The sequence below is a fragment of the Phaenicophaeus curvirostris genome, chromosome 2 (genome assembly GCF_032191515.1).
Source record: "Phaenicophaeus curvirostris isolate KB17595 chromosome 2, BPBGC_Pcur_1.0, whole genome shotgun sequence".
Taxonomy (NCBI): domain Eukaryota; kingdom Metazoa; phylum Chordata; class Aves; order Cuculiformes; family Cuculidae; genus Phaenicophaeus; species Phaenicophaeus curvirostris.
The window spans coordinates 47,853,126-47,868,847 of NC_091393.1; the positions used below are offsets into that span (position 1 = coordinate 47,853,126).

Here is a 15,722-nt window from a genome sequence, read left to right on the forward strand (position 1 = left end):
TCAAGGATACAGGTATCTAAAGACACTAGCTATAAATTCAAGAAAATGCATGACTGAAAACCTCTCAAACACTGCTAATTGCCATCATTTGGAATGCAATACAAGCAAAAGATCATTATACAAATACTCTGATACTCTTCCCTAAGCATTCACTTGCAGGGTCAAGACCTTGAACTGCATGGATCTTGGCCTGAGCCAGTACAGCTGTTCTTATGCCTGAATTTCATATGAAATCTCATTATTTCTAGTAAGAAACTATGAACATATTCCAACATATGTAACCAAGTTACAAGTAGTATACAAAAGGTAGTAATGAACTTGATGAATTACCACAGAAGCTATGGTCATGAAGGGTGTTGTTCTACAAGAATATTACAAAATTGTGAGCAGTGTCAGTTAAGTAAAAAACACTAATTTGACTATTTCAGGAAGCCTTTAATTCATAAAAGAGATTGTTCTAAGAATTATTTATTTTCCATAATTACCTCTATCAACTTCAGTCAACTGATGATTGGATGTAAAATAATCGGCGCTCTCATCTCTATCTTCATAGCCATATTCTTCTTCTAAAGGCTCAGCAAATGTTGCTGGTTTGTCTCGTCTGGAGTAGATAAATTGAGCTGCTACATTAGGTAAAAAAAAGAAGTGTTAAAAAGAAGTCAAATCTTTTTTTCCTCCTTTAAAAACAAAACACATCTAAAGGGGAAAAAAAAGTTACGATGCTGACCTGTTCTAGTGGTCTGGGGAGGGGATGGGACAATACTGTGCAACTACTTCCTGAAGACTGTACAGAGTATGCAGGACTTCAGGCTTGAATATATTCAATAAGTTGCCATCACAGTGAAGCCACAGGCTGGGCAATATCCTTGTATCCATTTAATGCAACAATTTTGCAAAGTGCAGTATTCAAACAAAAGAATACTCCAGGTTTGCAAAATAGCATTTTCTCTACTGAATTATCATCTATGGCCTGATGTCTTCAGAACGTTACTCCACAATTATTTTTTTTTGCCTCAGTCACAAATAAAAAAAAAAAAGGCACAAAATCAACATTGCTCTTACACTATAGCCCTGTCAAACTACTGGTAACAATTTAATGAAGTTGGAACACATTCTCCTCAGAATTTCATTAGAAATACAGCCTATGAGTTTAAATGAATACACACAAAACTTTAAACAACTGTGTAATTCCACTCTGATTTAGCAACACATTAAGGCATACATAGACAAAACATTGAACATGAGTGCCAATCATTATGTATTCTCAGGAAAGTATAATGTAAACAAATCTACTTATGTAATATTCTCCCCACCTCTGAAATATATACCGAAAGCATATGTATATCCAGAAGTTAAGTAGTATAGCCTTAGCAACTGTTTCCCAAATGTATACCATTTCCAGACTCAATCACCATAAATGAAGAAACTATTAAAAGACTGGTATACAACCCAGATCAAATTATTTTATAAACGCAGCTCATATAAAAAGAATTCTCAGGAAAATTACTGTGCATAAACAATTACTAGTTTTACAATTTAGCAGTTTATACTTGATTAAAAAGTAAACATGTTAAACATTTCATCACAAAATACAAGGCTACCTTAATTCTCAGAAAAAGTCTGAAAAAATCTACTAATTAAATTTAGAAAATGAATGCAAGACAATCTGAATTTAGATCAGGGAATGTGGCTACAAGTAATAAAAATACACACCTAGATTGATTTGCTTATCTAAAATCAACAGGATGACAGAGGAACACATCTTTAAAGATCTAATTAACTCAAGTACCTGTGGCCAGAGGTCACAAAATACATCACAGTTGTAGTAGATTTAGATCCAGCCTAGTAGCACAGCTTCACACCAACAGCTGCCATACTATTTTCCGGGGCCTATTCAGTTCTAGAAACATTGTCACCAAATCTGGGGAAGTCCTGAACTGATAATCTTGCCAAAGGTTTGACTAGAGAACACAAACTAATGGATCAACAGCGGAGTTGAATTCAGCTGGCCTGAGCCACCCTAATTAAGTCTTATCTGTGCAAACAGCATCACTTCTTTTATACCTACTTCGCAACAAATGACAGAAGGCTTAGTAGCTGCTCATGATCTTGCATGAGGACAGAAACTAGTGAGGACCAGTGCTGCATCCTACAGTAAAATTTACAACCTGACATTTACTCAAAGTTGCGCAGAAGACATCAGCTACAAAGCGCAGAATCACAACTGTTAAGCCCAGCTAGATCTTATGAATAATTATAAAAGATACCAAATCTTTCAAGGCTATCAACACATTCCCATAAGCCTCATTTTTACATTATCAAGTACATTCTGACCATCCAAGATAATAAATTCGTATGACTGAAGATGTGCCTAGTTGTCTAATGTGAATTCCGAAAGTACAATGCCTAACACCACCTAGCTTAAACAGGATTATGGCCAGCAGGCACTCTTCTAAAGTTTCGCTAGCTTTTAAATATTGTTTTAGTCTACAAATAAATATCAACTTATATGTAATAATTCGAACTAACCTGTTGAAGGAGAAATGCAATACTCATCTTCTACTGACTGGCCATACACATCATCATCTTCAAAATCTACAAGGCAGAAATAGTAACATTAGTCTGCACAGTTTCTAAATACTTAATATTCTAATTACAAGGGTAATTTTTACACAAAGTTTTAAGAAACACTGCAATTCTGGAATACTAGAGATGCATAAAAGTACTGTTTATTTACCTAAGTAAGTTACAATCACAGAATTTTAACATTTAATACCCTTTTCATTATGAAAGCTGAAAATTTTCAGGAGTTGCCATGCTTCACACCTCCTCCTTGAGTATCTCCTTTGGGAGGCTGCCCTCACAGTCCAAACCAACTTCTACAATTCCACAGTTCTTTACCCATGTCACTTCTCTTCATATTCCTGCTTGACCTCTCAATAGCCTCCAACACAGACAGTCAAATTAAAATCTCTACTCCAACAACTCAGGATCAGCATTTTCACTCCATAAGTATCTACTTCTCCACTTTCTGCTCTGTTCTATGTTTACAGCCATCTACCTTTCAACTCAGGTTTAGGAAGGCAAAACCACAATTCACAATTACCTTTAAATGCACAAATTTTTTTCAGCTAAAAAGCAAGATTTCTACAGTTACTTACACACAGCCATATACTTCCCCCATTAAAATAAAAAGAAAAAAAAAGGTATCAGGAATTAGTTATCAGGAAACACAGACAGAAAGTAAATTAACACCCAAAAGAATATTCTAGTGTTATGTAAAACTTGAAAATAAAATTGTAATTTTCACAAAGTAATAATGACATTCATGAAATAAGTAATGAAATATTTTTAAAGATGTCATTGCATATACTCAGCAGTTTCACAAATAACATGTATTGTTTCTTGTTTCAAAATATTGAGACAAAAATGTAGCCAACAGGTAAAAAAAAAAAAATCTGTACTCTGATATCAACTTAACAGATTACGGAACTAGTGTATTACAAACACTGTATCCATCTATAAGAGGCTCAGAATTTGAATCATGAAAGATTCATTTATCTCTCAACATGTAACAAGAAAATCAAAGTAAACTTCAAGTTTCTAATCCACTGTAATTTTCAGAAAAAAATTCCAAGCAAAAGCAGTAGCTAAAACGTCTGTCCCAAGTGTATGAAAAGTTCAGTGAAAGACCCAGGACGTTACTTCAAAAACTAAGTATTGCTGAATAAAGAAAACATATTAGAGCTTTTTTTTTTTGTTCATCTTTTAAAAAAGAGCATATTGTTATCTACTTTTTGACCATGTTGAAAAGAACACACTGTCTCCTGGTTTCATGTTAGGATCAATTAATCTATAAAAAGTCTAGAGAAGAGCTATAGACTTTTTTCAAGGCAAGACCAATTGTTGTAGTTTGGCCAATACTTGGAGAGTGTCAAGGAGAACACTCACAGTTAGCAGCAAGTGAAATTAACGCATCTTGTCAGTGTGCGTTATTTGAATCACTTCTATATCCCATACTGGTTTAACTTCTAGACTAAGAAAAACACAGCTCAGTGAAAATGGCTCAGTTTGCATTGACCATAAAAATAAATATTTTAAAATGACAGAAATTACAGAGAACAGAATATAAGCCACAGAAGCATTCCACAGTATCAAAAGCTGTATCACAAACATGCTCTCAGCTGGAATATCACAGTCAGTTCTAGTCACAATACCTCAAAAAGGAGAGAGTGGAAATAGAACAAGGTCAAATAAAGGCCACAGGATCTAAGGCCTCAGAAGCCTTCCTAGGAAAGCAGACCAAAAAATACTGCAAATATTTACTGTAGAAAGCGGACAAATAATTGGGCCAGACAAAGCAGTGCAGAATCTTAACTGGCATAAAAAGAACTTAGGGTGCTATATTAAATAAAAAAGGAAGACCCAAAAGTGGTATACTTCATTTGTGACAGAAATGATCGTATGCAATTATGGAAGTAGTATATGGTGTAAGCATAACCTGATGCATAATGCAACAGTAAAGTTTCAAATAGCAATAGCAATTTAAACCCTAGGTGGCTACCGCAAATTACTATATATTTCAACAATCTCTTTTAATGAGATCCTAATGAGTGTACAAAGACTGAAATCAATTCCACAGACTAGGCACCAAGTTTCACAGATGACCAAGATTTGGTGGAAAAACATTTCAAGCAACCTGTGACAAAGAAAATCTTTTAGAGAATGTAAAAAACCTAGCAGAAAAAAAAAAAACAACAATCCAGTTTAAGATTTTGCCTCCGTTACATAAACTTGCACTGATAAAACTTGTAAGGTAGGCCACACAGATACTGTAGCACATGTGGATTTACATGACTTCCCCAAATATTCCAAGATCACAGTGCAGAATCCAAGTTGTGCTACTATAATACATATACATATTGCATCTCTCCACTGAACAGCAAAAGACCAGAGGCAGAAGTGTTTCTTGCACTTTTTGCATACAATCTCACAAAGAGAGCCAAAACAAAAGCTACTCCCATAATAAAGGCTCTTTAATACACCAATACCAACTGAAGTGTGTCCATTTTTCCCAGGACCCAAACCAACATAAAAAAAAAAATCTGAGAAAAAAAGTGTGTAATTTATAATTTGCCTAAGTTAATGGGACAGGGCACAAAGAAAGCTGCAGTGCTGCAGGTACGAGCTGAGCTCTTACACGGGAGTTTGTTCATTCCATGCAAGCTTCAGATATACACTTGGACTTGATGATCTTGGAGGTCTTTTCCAACCTCAGTGATTCTGTATGACAGAGAGGTGTCTGAAAAACAGGTTCTTCCTGCATGCTCAACTCCATCTTTAAGAACTACATTCCTTCTACAAGGAACAGCTGTATGAACTATTATTACAGCTGTATATTAATGATTTGCTAGACTGAGTACACGAACTTTTAAGTCTTTCGTAGAATCATAGAATCACCACATGGAAAAGACCTCTTGGATCATCGAGTCCAACCATTCCTATCTGACACCAAACCATGTCCCTAAGCACCTCATCCACCCGTCTTTTAAATATCTCCAGGGATGGTGACTCAACCACCTCCCTGGGCAGCCTGTTCCAGTGCCCAATGACCATTTCTGTGAAGTTTTTTTTCTGATATCCAGTCTGAATTTCCCCTAGCGCAGCTTGAGGCTATTCTCCCTTGTCCTGTCACTTGGGAGAAGAGGGGAGCACCTTCCTCTTCCTTTCAGGTAGTTGTAGAGAGCAGTAAGATCTCCCATCAGCCTCCTCTTCTCAAGGCTAAACAACCCCAGTTCCCTCAGCTGCTCCTCATTAGACTTGTTCTCCAGCTTCACTGCTCTTCTCTGGACACACTTCAGAACCTCAACATCCTTCTTGTAGTGAGGGACCCAGAATTGAACACAGTATTTAAGGTTAAAAAGGCTTATGTTATGAGACTAGTTGCTTGTATGTCGTCATTCATGTCTCAAAATACTGATGTCATATTAAATAAAATTAAAAATAAATTAAAATCGGTTAATGCAGTTTTATCCCAGAAACAGAAGTACATAGAAAACCTACAAATAAATAATTAAAAGAATACAGCACTTAACCGAGTAGACTGTTGCTGAGTTTCTATAAACACGTTTATGCAACCAAGCGTTTGCAAAATGAAAAGTACCATCTCAATCCAACACTGCCATTTTGGATTGTGTATGGCAGAACTCTAATTTGAGTCTTATTTCTGGTTATGGATAACGTTCTGCTATTTTTCAGTATCTTCCGCTTCAGACAGCACGCTCAGCCCTATCGAGGCCAATCTTCCAAGTCACTCCTGAAAAGCGGTTAACTTCAGCAGCTTCAGCCAACGCAGGGAAACCCTCCCGCGGCCCGGCCCGCCTCCGAAAAAGCCGCCACGACGCGGCCCCGAGGGGCGAGAACCGGGAGGGGGGAGGCGAGTCCTGCGCGGAGCCCCCGCCCACCCCCGCGGAGAGGAGCGGCGGGGCGGGAGGGGCCGCGTTTCCCCTCGCACCGCCCCGAGCAGCCCCCGCCGCGCCCTCCCCGCCGCCCGGGGGAAGGCGGGGGCGCGGCCGGGGCGGCTCCCGCGGCTCTGCTGCCGGGGTCCTTGCGCGCCACTACCTTCGTCGTAGTTATAGCCTCGGACGTTCCTGTGCCGGGACATGATGGTGGTGGCGGCGGTGGCCGCCTCGCTCGCTCGCCCGCCCGCGGTGGCGCAGGTGCGGCGGGGCTCTAGGGCGCCATGTTGGTGCCCGGCGGAACCCCTGGAGCAGGCGCGCGGCGCGCACTTCCGGCCGCCGCGCGCGGCCGCGCATGCTCCCTTGCCTGGGGGCCACGTCAGCGGCGGGCGCGAGGCCGGGGCTGGAGGGGGGTCGGCGGCGCCCACGGGTGCGGTCCTCGCGCCGGCAGCCCTGGGGGCGCCGAGGGAGCGGGGGGCGCCGGCAGCCCCGGCTGAGCCCGGCGGGGAAGCTGCCCGCAGGGTGCTGGCATCCGCCGCGTGTAGTCATAGAGTGCTTTGGTTGGAGAGGACCTTAAGGATCGTAGAGTCATAGAATAGTTTGGGTTGGAAGGGAACTTAAAGACCATCCAGTTCCAACCCCCCTGCCATGGGCAGGGACATCCCACTAGATGAGGCTGCTCAAGGCCCCATCCAACCTGGCCTTGAACACCTCCAGGGATGGGGCAGCCACAGCTTCCCTGGGCAGCCTGTGCCAGTGCCTCACCACCCTCATGGTGAAGGATTTCTTACTAATGTCTAGTCTACCAGTACATAAAGATTTCTACCAAGAGGATGGAGACTCATGTTTTATGAGGAGTGGCATGGAAAAGACAAGGGGCAATGGGTGTAAGTTGCTCCCAGGGAGATTCCAGTTGGATTCCAGAAGAAACTTTTTCACCATGAGAACAGTTAAACACTGGAATAATCTCTGCAGGGAAGTGGTAGTTGGCTCAGCCTGACAGGGTTCTGGGCCATCTCATTTAAACTATATATCACCTAAAAGGTTGGACGAGATGATTGCTGAGGTCCCTTCCAACTTGGCATTCTATGAGTTTGATGCTACAGCTGGGTGCAGTCTTAGCAAAGTGTAACTCTGATTGGTACATCATTATTCACACCTGAGACTGAAAATGTGATAAACTGCTGCAATCAGGTATGTGCATATGTAAGCAGGCGTATTTAAGATTATTCAAGGATAGTTACTATTGTCATCGATACCAACATTGCATTCTGATTTGTCCTAATTTCACTGAAGGTTATGCTGTTTTAAACCCGCTCTCAAAATACAGTTTCCATATTTGTGCACCACCACAGAGTTTGAAAGGCTTTGAAATTAACTACTTTTTTTGTTTTCCAGTTACAGATCTGGAACGGCTCAAATTGACATGGCTCATTGGTGACCATTAGCCATTACAGTCCAGTGACTGACTCGTCGCTGGGATTTAATGAGCTGGCTACAGGTAAATATAAATTGTATTAATTAGCATTGCTGCTGGCAGTGCTAAGCGTCCAAACATCAATGCATTAGGCTTCATGGAGGTCTTGATTTTACTTCATTGGCTAACTCTGGGCACTATCAAAAACCAAATTTCAGCCTCCAAGCGCTGTTGCATTGCCAAGGGGTCAGGTAATCAAGGAGCATCCCTGCAGCTACTCCTATTGCTTCAGTCAGAGAGAGAAGGGCAAGCAAAGAAGACTAAGCTTTGGTGACAGAGGGAGATGCCAAAGAGATCTGTGTTCACAGGCCCTACCCATGTTTCCTGCTGAGCTCCAGCGCTAACAGAGTGGGCTGCATCTACATGCTCCAGCCCAGCTGTTCCACAGATGCCTGCATTAATCTACATGCCTAGGAGCTGCTAGACAGAAGATCTCATTAATAGTTCTGAAGTATGATGTCTCCATCTTCAAGACCTTTAATACTTTATTTAACAATTTTTTATCTGGTCTTGTCAATTCAGCCTCTTCTAGCCACTTGCATGCCCCAGATGTCCTCTGATATCCTGCTGAGTACAAATCCCTACGCACACACAGACCTTGGTTTTATAATTGCCACCTAACTATTGTCTCATCCTGACTCGCAAGCCAAAACTGTCACTATCTGAGACTCCACATCCTTCCTGGCCAACACTGGAGGCAGGATTTGTTAAACATAAGCCAAAGTTTGTGTTCATATACAAATTGTATGCAAATATGGAGATTGTTTCCGTGTGCTAGTTGCGTATTTCTAACTAATTTGTACAGAATAGCACAGGCGGCTGCATAAACTTAGTATCTGTATAGTATCTTTCATATGGTCCTAAGATTAAAAGAGAATTGGAAACAAAGATTTCTAATTAATGTTAGCGTCCTTTTGACCTTTAGTGACCTAGATGTCCTCTACAGCAGAGATTTGACAAAAGTTGTGTTAAAGTTATCTGTCTCAGTCTCTTGATATGGGTCAAAGATACAAAAGTGAAGAATTGCTGATGATTTAATATTGTGACAGTGACACATTTCTATATTCAAAACTTGAGTTCAGTATATGCTGAGCCTTTAATGTAGTAACTTAAGACATTGTAGTACTACAACCCGCACAGCGTCCTGCCAGTTTGCCTCCAACAACTTTACCTTGGAAATTACACTTTTTTAGCCTCCAAAATTACTTTTTTCATACATTTTTCAAATGTTAAAAGCTCCGTTAAGTCTTAATCATATAAATTTAACATTTTTTTCTTTTGAGTAGTGATATTTCTCATTTCAAACTGACCATCCTATTGCAAAGATTTTTTTTATCTTTCCTATTCATGCTTTTTGCACAAATTCCTAGCTGCTTTTTAAGTAATCATTTTTTCATTTTTTGAATTTTATGTTCACATTTATTATGTTACCACTCTTGATTTTCAGTGACTGTGGCCTCCACAGGTATCTCCCACATTTCATTTGGCTGATATTCAAATGTAACATTGTTTTCAAGATTTCAAAATTGGTATTTAAAAGAAGAGAATAAATAAGGTTCATGAAACATTTTCATCTCGTAGCAAAGCAGTCTGTAACTAAACATTACTCGTTCAGCAGCCCTTAAAGCATCATCAGAGAACCTCATCAGCCTGGCTCCTGGCTCTGACTGAGAAATGACTAACCAGGTTGCCTCTGGTGAATACTATGAGTGTTCATTTCCTTCCTGCCCACGGACATTATATGTTACTTTAAGGAGTGTTCAGTTCATAAAGAAGTGAAATAAGGCTGCTGGTCTCTATCAAGGTAACCCATTTTTTTCCACTAGTCTCCTGGGAAATCCCAGCATTTCTATTTTTTTTTTTGGAACAGTACGAATCAATTAATAAAATATTTAATCATATATTTTAGCTAAGCAGAAAGTCTTCTTAAAGTGAAGTTACTCAGCTTGTTAGTAGTTCTAAAGTTCTCATGCAAAAGAAAAAAATTCCATCTATTTCAATATTGTTACCTTTTAAACCAAAGCTAAGCAAGAAATGGTCTGGAAAAAAGCCATGTCATTCCTGATGTTACACCACGCTGAGCAATATGAGTGTTAAGTTGTTAAATATAGATATTACCAATGTCACTAAGCACTTTTCCAGCTGATGAATAATCTGGCTAGATCAAAAAGAACTGCAGCCAGTGAATACATGTCTGTTTTTGTTTAAAATGACACCATGTAGATCAGAAGCTGATTTAGGAGTCGGAAATAAAAGAGTATTAATAAATTATTATTTTGTACATATGGTAAATAGCAAGTGTCTCCAATTTTCCACAGTATGAATGAGCTTGTTAAATATATTTATTATTTCTTTTAGAATGGCTCAGTCTGCAGAATAACAAGTTTCGCATGCGAGTTAGTAATTTATGTAGTCAAGACTTAAATTTCAACAGGATCTACCTAAATTAAATGAACTGGTAATGTAATGGCAATTTAATTTGAAAAAGTTGCCTGTTGGGGTGGTTTAACATGGACCATGTGGTGGCTCTCAAGTATGTAAACTTACTGTTATGGTAAGGAATAAAACACTTGAGTGACTTCGGCTATGTCTATACTTCCCAAAACACTGGGCTTGATCTCAGATTCCCCTGTCATCCTGTGTCCCTGATGGATCTCAGACTGCTTCGCTTCTGAAGTGACCCAAATGTTGTCCCAGAAATGGAATTTCAGTCTCTGCAAGGAGAGGAACTGCCTTGAACTACATGGTTGGCAAGACCGTGGTAGCTGTAGCCACTGTAAAGCACTCACTGAAAATCCGTGATCTGTTGTTTTTTACCACTGAATGCAAATAAAAAGATAAGATATGATTACAACAGAGAGTGGCATTCACTTTTTGTTGGTCTGTGAATTATATTGTTGATACAGAGTGCAATAAGTGATGAGAATTGTCAGGGATATGGGAAATTTCGTACATGAAAAGAAGAGGCTGTGGCAAGTGCAGTGAATGCATCCATTTTCCTTGAACTGCAGACTCACACATGGGGTCTGTGCAAGTTGTGGTGTATCCTGAAAGAGAAATCTCAGCTATGCGATGTTCATTAGGCTCATTTTAAATACAGCCTCATCGGTGGTGTGCATAGTATGATGAACCATGGACCGTTGCCATGCATCCACGTCGCAAGTCTGTGCAGTCATCTGCAGTCCACAGGCAGCTGGAGATTCGATTACCTTTATGTAATGCAGAAGGAGCAAACTACTAGCATTGTAACTGCAGGGATGGTGTGGCCACAGAGTCGGAAACTTTCTATACGCACCTCCATTGGAAACCTGCTACCTGCAGGGTTTTCCTGAATTATATTTCTTTGCATGTGAGGCTCAGAAATTAATCTGTAAAACTGGGATATGTCAGGTTGAAAATATATATCTGGCATTATTAAGCATGACAGGGAGCATCATTAGGTGAGTAAGAAATTTGACTTCATTCAAAGCGATACTATACTTTGGTCTTCGACTAAAGTCTTTGTTTTCTTCCCCCAAAAAAATTCCCTTTGAAGGGGTAATTCTACATTAAATTCTCAAGTCCCTCTATCTCTCAATTAATTCTCATGTACTGCAGATTGATGTATCCCCCCTTCTCAGGAAATCATGCATTTCAGATGTTCTTTCATTTTGCTTTTCTGGCTTTATTATCTGGTTAAATTTTGTGTATCCTGAAGTTAAAAGTAGTCCTGGAGCGTAAGGCAGTGACACTAGCAGGGAATGGGAACTTGACCTAATCTTGCACAATACTGTCCTTTTAATTCAGTTTTGTTTACTTTATCTGATAACCAGGAGCTACTTAACAAGATGCTCATTTACTATCTAGTTTGCTTCACATGTTTAAAGCATAAAATTCTATCACTTGCTGTTAGAACAAATGTCCTATCTTCCGTGAGCTAATCTTGTATGGCAGATGCACTGTCTTAAATGTATAAATCTACTTGAAAACCAATCTGATAAAATTTTATGCCTGCAAAATGATGATTCACTTATATCAATGTACTTGTCACTCAGACCTTTAAAAAATACATATAATACCACAGAGCTGGGTGGGTGCTGAAAATATGCAAGACCTTGATAATAGGAAAACATTAGCCACAAAGTGTAAAGGAGAAACACCAATTAAAAAAAAAAAAAAAGTACCAGTCCAAATTTTCCTAGTCTGTACACCGTATATGATGAAAAGGAACATGTAAGCTTTTGGTGTTATTGGGTTGCAGCAGCTACCTCGTGGGTGATGGCAGGATTTCAGTTTAGCTGGAGATACCTTACTTATCTCCCCAATTTTCATATCTGCTCTGTTTATGAAAACAAACATGACTTAGGCCTTGTGAATCAATATTTTAATACTGGTGTCAAAAGCTTAACTGATACCTGTTCTACTTAAACATTATTCTTCCTCCAAAGTAATTTTTCCCAAATCATGCATGGACACAATGGAAAGAATTGATTCTTTCTGTCCTTCTGGTATGGATAAAAATAATTTCCCACAAGACTTCATACTGAATGACGTGTACCTTTCATCAATTACTCCTGCAGACAACCTCTGAGAAGGGTAAGACATCTAAGTTACTGTAACAACTGCTTCATATTTGAAACAAACTGATCCCTGCAGCAACTAAGTCTCTCTTTGCACTCAGAAATCAAGAATTAAGTTTATTTTCTTCTACATCAGTAGTCTAGGTGGAGTTTTTTGCAAACTTTTACAGAAGCAGGGGTTATGGAAAAACAGTTCAATCTTCATAAAATTCAGTAGTGAGCTACAATAGAGAGACTCAAATTAGTGCTCCCTCAGATGTAAAAATATCTAAAATTGAATGCTTACATGTTCTGTATGTATGCACAGTTTCACATTAGCCACAGTATGGGCCTGATGATGATGTCACAGAGTTACAGAGACAGCTTTGGTTACTCTTTCAGGGACAAAAAATACAGAGCAGAAGAATCCAAGTTTCATCCCTCCACTGTTTGTGGAACAGCTTGTTTCATTTGGCAGAAGCTATTCCTAGAGTCCGAAAGATTCAATAGAAATGATCACAGTCTATCCTCATTACTTAAGTTGATGGTAGAATATTCAGGAGATAACAAAATTACTTTTATTCAGTATTTAATAGTTGATACTCAGGAGTATTCAGAGTGGATAACTTAAATAAGTGTAATTTATTTTGTAAGGCAGGTAAGAGTAACTTAAATAAAATATAATCAGGAATGCATTCAACCCCATACCAATAAACTGTAGTATCTACTTGCCATTCAGAAACCTTATTCTGGTGGAACATTATGTAGCTGCATTAGTGCTTTGCTGGATTCCATAAAGTTGAGATCATAATTCACAGCTATGGTGCAATGCCAGCACTCTTTATCAGTCACTCAACTTTGTTAAAAGAAAGTTTAGAATGACTGGAAATGTTACAACCAGGATCAGCTGGAGCATTATTAGCAGTAGAAACAAAAAATATTCCTACTGCCTTTTAAGTCTGCTGTGCTCATGTGGAAATCTGCATTTCATTTTCAATTAATGCTATAGCAGAATTCTTCTAATAGTTTCCAACTAGAATATTTTGGTAATCGTTTTGTAGAAATTCATTTGAGGCCTGGTCCAATCCTTATGAAAGTTCAACAGAGATTATTACATTGACTTTCATGAATCAATTTAACACTAACCAGACCAACAAAACATATAAAGGAAAGGATTTTCATAAAAGAAAGCTGCAAAATGGTGCATTGAGTTCCAGTGGAGTGAATTGTTTTAGAGAGAGACACCCTATTACTGCTAGAGGAGCCATGAGCTGAGCAACAAAAGATAATAATAGGTATAGAAAATTTCTTATCTAAGTTCTCAGGCACTGAGAAAATGTAAATGGATGTTATCTGTGAAAACACAAGATTGAGTGAAAAAAAAAGTGAAACTTAGCAAAGCAGAGGCAAATAACCAAGGTTGCCCCTTTGAGCCTGAAGAAGTAGGAAAGGAGTGCTGGAACCATCCAGTCCTGAGCCATTATTTGACCAAAAGGAAAGGCATTAACTGAGTCCTGCTAAGGACCAAGAAACTCGGTTGAATCCATTGACTCTTGGTTGAAGGGGCCCATAAGGGTAGCTTTAGTCAGGGGAAATAACCTTGTTTTGTGCTGCTTAGTAAAGTTTGCATTTCAGATAATAAACCGTGCCTGAGGGAAGGGGCATAAAGAGGCTTGGGTGTGGTACTGGATTTTTTTCCCTTGGCTGGTTAGGGAGCCTGCCAGTTTACAAAAATATAGGGTCTTAGCAAATACTCTGTGCTTGTACAAGACTTCCTTCACCTTGGAATAAAGACATGACACTTTTTAGTATTTTAAAGCAACTTGACACATTACCTTTGAGTGCGTATCAAGAAAAATTATCACCTTTCAAAAAGAAAAGGAAGATTGTGATCTATTGATTTGAATTTTTTTTTCAAAAGAGACTTCTTGGCATGTTGAAAAGTAGCTGTTCATCAACCAGAAAAAAATAAAAATGTTTGTCTCAGGTTATAAGCTCTTTGGAAAAAGGATCATATTTTTTTTTTCTGTATTTTTACCCTATTGAGTACAGCATGGTTTTTCTCCAAGACTGACACACAACAGCAGATGCGGTAAAACAGTGGTATCTCAAAAATGGACATAAACACATATTTGTGACCAATCAGAAGACTGTCAGTGTACTGAAAGTCCAGTTTTAATCTTACAGCAACAGTGGATCTGTACAAGTTACACAACTTCTGTAGGCTTCTGAAATAGATGAATGTTTTTCAAATGAGAATAATTTCTTGAATCTGCAGACACCTTTAGCGTGGCTGAACATTGAATTTGCAGAATTTAAAACTTCCTCTTCATAACCTGCACTCAATTGCCATACTTTTAAAAAGAGCATTCTATTCAGGTATAGATGCAGAGGACCTGATTTTTCCATCTTTTACATCATGCATTCATTCTGAGAAGAATACCAAGCTATGTGTAAAATAATACAAAAGTGTATTATCGACCAATGCAAGTTTCAGAAGCCTTAATTATTCACACTGATTCTGAGCTTCCAGGCACAAAATGACCTCTTAAAATATTTTCGGGGGTGATTTCTATTGAAAATAACCAGGGGAAAATCAAACAAATGAGGATGGACAGCAGAAACATGGCCATGAGAAAGATGTACACATGAAGAAAGGAAAATAATAACTGAAAGAAGTCAAAATGGTTTCATATATTTCTTTCAATAAGGACAAAATCTGTTTAAATGATGTTTTACACAAAGAGATTGCTAGTCTTATTCTCTCCTGTCTCTCTGGTTGGAAGCTAAAGTTGCCTTTTACAGTGCTTTATATCAGTAGGAAAAAGTAAAACACAGACAGACATTCAGCATAGTTTAAATATGATCATGTTGCACCAGCAACATGGAGGAGAAAGTGACACTGTTTTAGCTTGTGAATTGATGAACACATTGCTTTGATGTAACAAGTTTTTCCCATGAGAATGCTCAAACAATCTATTCAAGGCATAAGCAGTGTGATTATTTATTGTCTGAGCCTAGTGCAGACCTAACACACTTAACAGTGTGAACAGTAAATACTTTGTGAGGGTACAAAAGTGAAAAAAAGTGATGTTTGCAAGCACTGCCACATGGTGTACAGCATTTGTGGAAAATGATAACGCAACATCTCCTCCAGATCCCCACAGGTTATGTATTCTCATTATTTCAGGGTCTCTTCCAAATTTATTTGACATTGTTGTAAGATTCATTTAAAGTTCAGTGGATTTC

The 15,722-nt window shown here is 38.8% G+C and overlaps 1 protein-coding gene and 1 long non-coding RNA gene across 4 annotated transcripts in view; one reads left to right on the forward strand and one right to left on the reverse strand.

Annotated features, from left to right (window-relative positions):
- Positions 1–6,771, reverse strand: part of HBS1L (HBS1 like translational GTPase) — a 58,808-nt gene extending 52,037 nt beyond the window's left edge. Inside the window, exons 1-3 of one of the 3 annotated variants that reach the window (XM_069851916.1) lie at positions 6,622–6,769; positions 2,530–2,595; positions 486–623 (exon numbers count right to left, since the gene is read on the reverse strand). In XM_069851916.1, the coding sequence (XP_069708017.1) occupies positions 486–623; positions 2,530–2,595; positions 6,622–6,664 (247 nt within the window). In that variant the 5' untranslated portion in view covers positions 6,665–6,769. Of the gene's footprint in view, positions 1–485; positions 624–2,529; positions 2,596–6,621 lie in introns of all 3 variants that reach the window. The other 2 variants (XM_069851919.1, XM_069851918.1) reach the window with 2 other exon arrangements.
- A 204-nt stretch (positions 6,772–6,975) lies between these two features.
- On the forward strand, positions 6,976–10,767 carry LOC138717461 (uncharacterized). Its single transcript, XR_011336864.1, has 3 exons — positions 6,976–7,652; positions 7,857–7,959; positions 10,294–10,767. It is a non-coding gene; the product is annotated as an uncharacterized lncRNA (long non-coding RNA).
- Positions 10,768–15,722: the final 4,955 nt, after the last annotated feature.